We start from the raw sequence: 10,536 nt of genomic DNA, 5'->3' as shown, positions 1-10,536 counted from the left end.
ATGAACCTGATGGACTTGAACCAATCTGATCGCTGTGTGAATTTCTCCTGTCCAGAGAGATCTGTATCTCCTGCTGCTTATATCTTACTGTACATGTGTTCAGCTGCTGTGGTTCTTCTAACAGTGTGTGGAAATCTGCTCGTCATCATCTCTGTTTTTCACTTCAAGCAGCTTCACACACCAACAAACACACTCGTGTTCTCTCTGGCCGTGTCGGATTTCTTTGTTGGTGCTTTTGTAATGCCGCCGATGTTAATCTGGATAATCGAGTCATGCTGGATATTTGGGAGAGATTTCTGTACCAGTTCTTTATTGATTAATGGTTTCATCACAATCGTGTCCATCTATAATATTGCTCTGATTGCTGTGGATCGATATTTGGCTCTCTCAAACCCCTTTCTCTACATGAACCATGTCTCTGTGAGGATCACTCGTGTTGTAATTATTTTTGACTGGGGTGTAGTGATGGTCTATAACTTGGCACTCTTATATTTCAATGGAAACTTCATGAATGTTTTAATGTGTCCTGGAGAGTGTTTTTACTTTCTAAATGAGGTTTGGTCTGTAATTGATATTGTATTTTCATTTATCTTTCCACTTTCTGTCATAATCATATTGTATACTCGGGTTTTTGTGATTGCTAAGAAACATGCCACTGCGATCAGAGAGCTTAATAATCACACACGGTCTAAAACACAGAAAATCACATCACACTCAATGAAATCTGAGAGAAAAGCAGCTAAAGTCCTCGACATTTTAGTTTCTGTATTTCTGGTGTGTTTACTTCCGTATTTTATTTACATCTTATTAGGTGATGTTATTGAAGTCCAGCAAGCAACTTTTCATACAGTCATTTTCATAATTTATCTTAATTCCACTATGAATCCATTTATTTATGCTCTGTTTTATCCATGGTTTAGGAGGTGCATTAAATTAATTATCACTCTGCAAATAATCCAAACAGACTCTGCATTAATAAACGTACTTTCATGAACAGCCTTTTTCTACTCCACTTGATGTTCCCAAATATTCTTTCGATTACGTTCATTATGCCATATATTAAATATGTTTTATATATATATATATATATATATATATATATATATATAAAACAGTCCTTAATCTATATTTCAGCTTTCATTTCCTGATATTTACATATAGATGTATTAAACAGACAAGAACATGACACCACTGGTGTGCCAAAGTATACAAATTGATAGTCTTTAGGTAAATGAAAGTAATTAACACTTAATATTTGGTTGCATATCCCTTGTTTGCAATAACTACATCAAGCCGGTAACCCTGTGACATCAGCAAACTGTTGTTGTATTTTTGTAATGGGTTTCCAGGCTTGTAGCACAGCTTCTTTCAGTTTTATCACTTCTCTCTATACATGAGTGACCTCTGGCCTCATGAGGTGGAGAACCAGACACTCCAGGGTCTTCATAATATAGGATGTTAAGACCACCGGGCAGTAATCGTTTATCTCAACTGGTCACCCTATTTTGTGCATCTGTACGAGACAGGATGTTTTCCACTGCACTGGAACTTTGCCTAGTCATAGACTCATTTTGAGGACCCACCAGAGGGGCTCAGCTCGCTGGGCTGCACAGTCCTTCAGGAGTCTTGGACACACACCATTTGGGCCTGCTGCTTTCCCTGGACGCAGTCTCCCAAGCTCCACCCTCACCTCATCAACTGTGAAAGATGGGGGCAGGTAACCAGAAGTGGTGGGTGTTGCAGCTGCATTGGTAGGGGAGCTGTTGCAGACAGGAGACAGTAGAGTGGACAGTGGAGCAGGAGCAGCATCTGAAGTGATGGTGGGAGAGCCAAATACTTGTTTTGTAATGTTGAGTAGCTAGTCTGATAATAATAAGAAGGAATTTGGACTTACCTGAAGTAGGCTAAATGTAAAATAACAGCATTCTAGGCTGTAGGTGAATATCTTTTAATGTTGTTATTTTTATGTATAATGTTATTTTAGTCAGCAGCAACTGTTAACTGAAATTATAAGATTTAAGATGTTAACATCGTCCTGGCCTGCAGGCAATCCCTGGTGGGGTCAACAATGAAAAAACAAAAAAACAATTACAGCGTTTTTTTCAAAAACTGAGCAATGTAAGTATCATATTGCCTGTTAACTTTCCCAGATGTGGCAGATATTCTTTTGATAATGTTGAGTAGCTAGTCTGACAATAATAAGAAGGCATTTGCACTTACCTGAAGGCACGAGTGTGAATCATTTCAATTTTTTTTTTGTTATTAATTTTTGGACATTCCCTTTTTGTTAGAAGTTACAGTTAAAGTTTTTGTGATGATATTCTTCATCCTGCTGAGATCAGCAAATGTTTAAATAAAACATGCAGAAGACATGAAATTTTGGAGCCTGATTAATATACCAGACAAATAACAATTTGATCATGTATGGCTAGTGTTGACCAGGTAGGCCTTTGTCTACCAATGTTCATTCAGTTAGAAATCTCACAATTCTAATGTATATTGAAGCTTCAGTACATACAGTATCTATCTATCTATCTATCTATCTATCTATCTATCTATATATATATATATATGCATTTTCACAAAATGGAATCATTTGCCGACAGCACAGTCCCCCCCAGTTCAAAAATCCTATCTGCACCCCTGATTGGCTATAATAATAATAATAACAACAACAAGTGTTGCCAGGCAAAACAGACCTCGCGTGTTTGCACCAATGACTTGACCCGCCTGATATTTGACCCCCAACCACAAAGAAACTATGAGAGATACTCCATCATGTAGCATATCAGTGGAAGCAGAATTCAAAGATGAACATTGTGGATTTGGTTTGAAGTAAATATGATGAATATGAAGGAAGATATTGCAAAAAAATGATTTTGACCTATTTGGTGACCTTAACCTTGAACGGATGACCCTTAAAATGTTGGAGGTTCTATTTGAGACCAATGCCCATCTATCCTGAAAGTTTCATGAAGATTGGTCCAGCCATTTTTCCATAATGTTGATAACAAAATAACAAAGAAACAAACAAAGAAACCCCACTGAAAACAATACCTCGTCCCCTGGTGGACTCCGTCCCGGGCAAGGTAATAATAATATATACAGTATGTGTCCACAACTTACATAACATATCATTTGGTGTTTTGGAATTAAGATACAAAAACGTAACTGTGTTCTGCTAAAGGTAGAGATTAATTTAGTAAAAACAGGGATTGTTAGCAGAATTGCAATTTCAAAATAGGTTTTAAAATGAACAGTATATTGCCAGTGCATACGCACACACATATTACAAAACTTCACAAGTCTCAGGGTGGAGTATACTGCAGGGATGAGAATTTTCCGCCGATCGGTGGATTTCCGACTTTTTCAGACCAAAATGATCGTTTTTGAGATCGATGTAAATCCGTTGAGAAATTTTCGGGGGGGGGGGGGGTATGATTAATGAACTGTGGTCACCTTATAACGCAGACATCCCAAGTCTCCCAGAACTTCCGGGAGTCTCCTGCTTACTGATAGAAGCGAGAAAGAGCGTGCGCGCGCAACATTAAGGTCTGCATCACGCAACTTAGAATGTGCGCGCGTAAGCGAGACTGTGTGCAGTGTTGCCAGATACTGCTGACGTTTTCCAGCCCAAAATATGTTCAAAACCCGCCAAAATGCACTTAAAACCGCCCAATGTGGCAACACTGCCTGTGTGCCTGTTCATGTAGCGCATGCCAGACAAAGAGCATCCTGATTGGGTTACTCAGCAAAATAAGCCAATCAGCTTTCAGTGTGGGCGGGCTTTTATCCCTTTTCTCGAGGACCGAAGTTTTCAGTTGAGTCAGTGCGGCCTACAGGATCGTCATGGCAGAGAGAGCGCGCGCCCCAAAAAACCAAAGTACAAAACCCACATCACCTCAGATTACACAAAAGAATCTCCCTGTCTAATAAGGGTCAACAATAATGACAGTTTCGCGTGATGTACTGTTTGCAACAGTGATTTCAGCATTGCCCATGGTGGCTTAAGTGATTGTAAAGGACATGTTGAGGTGAGGAGTGTCCTTTCATGTGTGTAGCGGTTCAGTATTGGTGGGTGGAGCACAGAGGACGGCAGGACAGAGATCAGGTTCGCAAAAGCGTTTATTGCTAGACTTTTCAGGCTAACAACTTCCCACACTCAAACAGACACACACAACTGGTGTCTTGTTCAGGGCTGAGCTCCTTCCGCTCTCGCTCTCCCTCCTGATATAGGGCGCGGTCACTGGGAAGACACACAAACACAGGTTAATTGCTCTCAGGTGTAGTGATTCTGCCACTTACCTTCCCTGACTCCGCCATCCTGTCACAGACCGGCGCTTGACCACGCCCCCGCTGCCACATACCCCCACCGCCCGACTCAGGCCGGGCGGCCGTCCAGCCTGCAGCCGACTCCCCCCCCCCCTTGACGGGAGAGGAAGTCCGCCATGACCATCTGCGCCCCTGGCCTGTGGTCCACCTTGAAATTAAAGGGTTGGAGCGCCAGATACCAATGGTTGATCCGCGCGTTGGCATATTTCATGAGGTGGAGCCACTGGAGGGGCGCGTGGTCCGAACAGAGGGTGAAAGGGCACCCCAGCATGTAGTACCGGAGGGCAAGAACCGCCCACTTGATGGCCAAACACTCTTTCTCTATGGTGCTGTAGCGCCCCTCACGCACCGACAGCTTCCTGCTGATATACAGGACAGGGCGGCCCTCCCCCTCCACCTCCTGGGACAAAACCGCCCCCAGCCCTCTGTCCGACGCATCGGTCTGCAACATAAAAAGGAGAGAAAAGTCAGGGGAGTGTAGAAGTGGCCCCCCACACAGTGCAGCCTTTACCTCTGAGAAAGCCCGCTGGCACTGCTCCGTCCACTGGACCGGATCTGGTGCCCCCTTTTTAGTGAGATCAGTCAGCGGGCTGGTGACGTCCGAATAATTAGGTATAAACCTACAATAATAGCCAGCCAGCCCCAGGAACTGTCTCACCCCCTTCTTGGTCTTGGGCCTCGGGCAGGCCGCAATTGCTGCCGTCTTATTAATTTGGGGACGCACCTGCCCGTTGCCCAAGTGGAAGCCCAGATACCGTACTTCCACCCGCCCAATCACACACTTCTTTGGGTTGGCTGTGAGCCCCGCTCGCCTCAGCGACCTAAGGACAGCCCTCAGATGTTCGAGGTGCCGCTGCCAGTCATTACTATAGATGATGATGTCATCTAAATACTCGGCCGCGTAAGTGGCGTGAGGGCGGAGGACTCTGTCCATCACCCGCTGAAACATAGCGGGCGGCCCAAACAGCCCAAACGGAAGGGTGACGATTTGGTGTAAACCAAACGGTGTGGAAAAGGCCGTTTTTTCTCGGGATAGTGGAGTCAAGGGGATCTGCCAATATCCCTTCATCAAATCCAGCGTACGAATAAAAGCGAGCAGTGCCGAGTCGATCGAGCAACTCATCAATACGAGGCATTGGGTACGCATCGAATTTAGACACCGCGTTGACTTTTCTATAGTCCACACAGAACCGGACCGACCCGTAGGCCTTGGGTACCAAGACCACCGGGCTGCTCCAGTCACTGTGGGACTCCTCGACGATGCCCATTTCGAGCATGGTCTGAAGTTCTTCCCGAACCACCTTTTTTCTGTGTTCGGGTAGCCTGTAAGGGTGGCTACGCACTACCACCCCCGGGGGCGTCTCTATGTGGTGCTCTATGAGGTTAGTGCGACCGGGCAGGGGCGAGCACACATCCGAAAACTCGCTCTGCAACTGGGCGACCTCCGTGAGTTGGGTCGGGGAGAGGTGGTCTCCACAGGGGACCGGAGAGGTACGTGATGCCAATGTGCCTTTTTGAACCTCCGGCCCCAGCTCCGCCTTCTCTGGAACCACCAACACCAGTGACACGGGGACCTCCTCATTCCAGAGTTTAAGCAGATTGAGGTGGTAAATCTGTAGCGCCCCACCCCTGTCCGTTCGCCTCACCTCATAGTCAACGTCCCCGAATTGCCGTGTGACCTCAAAGGGTCCTTGCCACTTGGCGATCAATTTGGAGCTCGACGTGGGCAACAGTACAAGTACCTTATCTCCCGGTGTGAACTCTCTATGGCGCGTACCCTTGTTGTACAGGCGGGCTCGAGTTAGGTGGGTGAGCGTGTGGAGTTTTGCGCGCAGATCCATAACGTACTGAATTTCGTTCTTACTTTGTGAAGGTCCCTCCTCCCAATTTTCCCGCAGCACGTCCAGGATGCCGCGCGGCTTACGCCCATATAATAATTTGAATGGGGAGAACCCCATGGAGGCTTGGGGGACCTCTCACACTGAGAACAGCAAGGGTTTGAGCAACTTATCCCAATTACGTGCGTCCTCACTTACGAATTTCTTAATAATATTTTTGAGGGTGCGGTTGAACCGTTCCACTAAACCGTCCGTTTGTGGGTGATACACGCTGGTGCGGATCGGCTTAATCCCCAATAACCCATACAGTTCGCGCAGTGTTCATGACATAAACGTAGTGCCTTGATCAGTCAGAATCTCTTTCGGGATTCCAACTCGGGAGATGACGCGAAAGAGTGCCTCTGCAATACTGCATGCTGAGATATTGCGCAGAGGCACTGCTTCCGGGTATCGCGTTGCATAGTCCACCAGAACTAATATAAAGCGGTACCCTCGTGCTGACCGATCTAATGGCCCGACGAGATCCATCCCAATTCTCTCCAACGGGGTCTCGATTAACGGTAGAGGGCGCAAAGGCGCTTTTGGAATGGCCGCTGGGTTTACTAACTGGCATTTGCGGCATGCCGTACACCACCTACGGACATCGCCGCGAATCCCCGGCCAATAGAATCAGGCCATTATTCGGGCAAGTGTTTTATCCTTCCCCAAGTGTCCAGCCATGGGATTAAAGTGAGCCACCTGGAATACCAATTCCCGGCGGCTCTTCGGAATTAAAAGCTGCGTGACTCGCTCCTTAGTTTGAGTGTCCTGTGTCACTCGGTATAATCTATCCTTCATAATAGCGAAGTAGGGGAAGGACGGGGTGGCGTTCGGCTGGAGCGTTTGACCGTCGATTACTCTCACTTGGTCAAATGCATGCCGCAGAGTCTCGTCTTGCGACTGCTCTAATGGGAAATCCGCGAGGGATTCCCCAAGAGAGAGAGGAGGAGCCGGCGGCTCCTCACTCTGGCGCAGAGATGACGTAGATGGCTCTGTGACAGCTGCTCCTGCCAAAGCAACACCGGGACCTCCCCCTGTCAAATGGCAGGACCCACTCTCTACTAGGCGCGCCATTAAACCCCGAAATCCTGGCCAATCAGTCCCCAAAATTAAAGAGTGGGTAAGGCGAGGATTAACCGCCGCCTTCAATATAAATTTTTCCCCTCTGAAAATAATGTGGACAGACACCAAAGGGTAGCAGTGAACAACCCCGTGCACACACAACACCTTCACCCCTTGTGCTCCCCCCAATGCCTCGTTTTGAACCAGGCTTTGACGAATTGAGGTCTGATTACAACCAGAATCCACCAACGGCTGATATGTAGCTCCTTGGATACTCACCGGTATGCGATACGCTCTGGCCCGATCGAGGGCTGCCTCTGGTGCGTCCGTGATCCGAACCACCGTGCCCACTTCCATTGCTGTGCACTGCTGTTGAAGGTGGCCCGGCTCCCCGCAGCGCCAGCAAACTGGCCCGGGCTTTCCCCCTGTACCGGTGATCTGGGGCTCACTCACCTGAGGTGGGGGAGAGACAGACACAGAAGGGAGAGACGGGAGGGCACCGCGGGTGCGGCGGGCCGGCTGGGGTGGTGACGGCCCCCGCCTCCGCGGTGGGGGAATGGGGCGAGGACGGGACACAGGAGGAGGGGGAGAGAGAGAGAGAGAAGAGGAGAGAAGAGATGATGCCATCTGCTGTCCTGCCGCCGGGACAGCTGCCAGATGATCCTCCGCCAGCTCGACTGCCTGATCCAGCGATGCCGGGCGGTTGCACTGGACCCACTACGCGGTTCCTGCTGGTAAGCGGGCGATGAACTGTTCCAGTACCACCTGGTCGACGATTCCCTCGGCATCGTGATCGTTGGCCCTCACCCACCACCAGCAGGCGTCCCAGAGCTGCTGGCCGAACGCGACCAGCCGGCCGACTTCCTCCAACCACAGCACGCGGAAGCGCTGGCGCTGTTGTTCCGGTGCGCGCCCCACGCGCTGGAGGACAGCCCGGCGGAGGTCCGTGTAGGCCAGCCGGCGTTCGGCGGGGAGATGTAGCACGGCCAGCTGTGCCTCTTCCGTTAGCAGGGGGAGAAGGCGCGCCGTGTGCTGCTCCATCGGCCACCCCGAGGCTTCGGCGACCTGTTCAAATAACATGAGGAATGCCTCGGGGTCGCCCTGCGGGCCCATCTTGGTGACAGTGAGGGGAGTCGGGCCCGCGGCCCGAGCGCTGGTGGGCCCCGCCAATGTGAGGAGATGCCGGAACGCCTCGCGATCTTCCTGCTGGGCCAGCACCAGGGCTTCGAAGGGCCGCTCTTTTTCCTTTCGGAGTGTGACGATCGCCTGGTGCTGGCTTTGCTGAGCCGTGGCGAGGGCGTGGACCAGGTCGGCAAACGGGGAGGATTCCATGGGGCTGCTGGGTTGGTGCTCCACTCCCGGGTTTCGGCACCACTGTAGCAGTTCAGTATTGGTGGGTGGAGCACAGAGGATGGCAGGACAGAGATCAGGTTCACAAAAGCGTTTATTTCTAGACTTTTCAGGCTAACAACTTCCCACACTCAAACAGACACACACAACTGGCGTCTTGTTCAGGGCTGAGCTCCTTCCGCTCTCGCTCTCCCTCCTGATATAGGGCGCGGTCACTGGGAAGACACACAAACACAGGTTAATTGCTCTCAGGTGTAGTGATTCTGCCACTTACCTTCCCTGACTCCGCCCTCCTGTCACAGACCGGCGCTTGACCACGCCCCCGCTGCCACAATGTTCATTATATTTAGGTCTACAAGAGGCTGTCATGAAAAGACCAAACTTATTGAAGATTTCCGTAAAGTAACAATGTATGAATATACATCATATATATCAAATACACGCCATATATGTGTGTATCTTTTTATAAATGGGGTTAGCTTGTCTAATGTAGCATGTTGGGGAGAATCATAGTATCGTATCTATATTTCTGATAAAATTTTAGGTATGATACCGTGTATAACACTCCTACTTATTGCTCATTTCATAGGGGGACGGGGACGGGGGGATTGCTGGTATGTGCCGTGGGAGCGTCTGCCCAAATTTTTTAGGCCAAGATGAACTTATAGTTGTTGATTTAAAAAATTTTTCCAATATGTAATGCCAATTGTACATGCCTGTTCTTTAACTCAAAATCACCATCTTGATCTTCAGATTGACCGTATGGTATATGTATTACATTACACAACATCCTGTCCAGATAAAACCTCGTTAGTACACACAACAGTTGAAAGGTAAGTGATAAGTGATGTTGAATGTTGCCTGCTTAATATGCAAGAGCTCCTGCTACCATGATAACATCAGAAGAAAGCTTAAGAGAATTATATGATAGAACTTTTTTTCTGGTTTGCACTTCATTTTAAAGGATTAGAGTATTCAAAGACATGAATAGCTAAAATGCAGAAATATAATACTGTAGAGCTCGTTTAAATTAAAAGGTGCATTGATTTTTTGAAATCATCAAATGTGAATTGATTAAAAACAAGTCTCTTGTACCATATTAATCATTTTCACCTGGTAGTCCACCAAGAAGGGGAATTTATTTCCAAATAAATTGCAACTTTTTGCTGATAAAATTAATGGTTTTGGGGTAAAAAAAAAAAAAAAAGCCAAAAATCATTAGCCCTTGGAACCCCTGGGCCCCGCCCCCTGGGCCATGGGCCCCGCCCCGGTTTTTTCAGACTTTTTAAATAATTTTCATTCTCATCCCTGATACTTCCATGGACATGGCTTCTCACAACACAGACACGAACATGCACATGGCTGTCTCCAAAGTATTCACGATTTTCTGCTGTTACACAAGCTGAATGCATGTATACTCCGACTTTACTGTCACACCACTCTGGTCTTGAGTGAAACCACAGCTAATCTTACAGGAACCAATTCATTATCATGGCCTGGAGTGAAAGAAATGCTTTCACTGGGAGGAAATTCCACCAGTATTGTGTCTTTAAAGCAGAAAAGGGGACAAAAACTCATCAAATGACACTGAATATTGTGATACTTGGATGAGGTTACTGACCACATTTTTAACCAGGGAATTAGTAATTGTATTGAAATATATTTTAAATTAACCTCCCAACCCTGACAATGCCTACTATGCCTATTTGTTCAAACAAGGTATGATATTACCTCATATGTATTATGCTGTCACTCAAACTCAGGGGGCGTAATCTATTTCTATACTATAAAAGCACCAGAGCTGCGTGACCCATAAGTTGTTCAACTGTGATCTTACACACTGGTTTACAGTCGTAGCATGTGATACATGAGGGGTTTCTTTTAGCTCTGTAGGCATTAGTGAAATGCTGTATTC

At 47.4% G+C, this 10,536-nt stretch overlaps 1 protein-coding gene across 1 annotated transcript; it reads left to right on the top strand.

Moving 5' to 3' along the window:
- On the top strand, positions 1-993 carry LOC132871139 (trace amine-associated receptor 13c-like). Its single transcript, XM_060905250.1, has one exon. It carries the CDS (start codon positions 1-3, stop codon positions 991-993), a length of 993 nt encoding a protein of 330 aa, XP_060761233.1.
- Positions 994-10,536: the final 9,543 nt, after the last annotated feature.

Source organism: Neoarius graeffei, chromosome 2, assembly GCF_027579695.1.
Source record: "Neoarius graeffei isolate fNeoGra1 chromosome 2, fNeoGra1.pri, whole genome shotgun sequence".
NCBI classification, from domain to species: Eukaryota; Metazoa; Chordata; class Actinopteri; order Siluriformes; family Ariidae; genus Neoarius; species Neoarius graeffei.
The sequence above is the reverse complement of the archived record's forward strand: the minus strand, read 5'-3'. Positions and strand labels throughout refer to the sequence as shown.

Excerpts from the sequence above, each read along its gene's own strand:
- LOC132871139 (XM_060905250.1), top strand. The coding sequence starts at position 1 with ATGAACCTGATGGACTTGAACCAATCTGATCGCTGTGTGAATTTCTCC.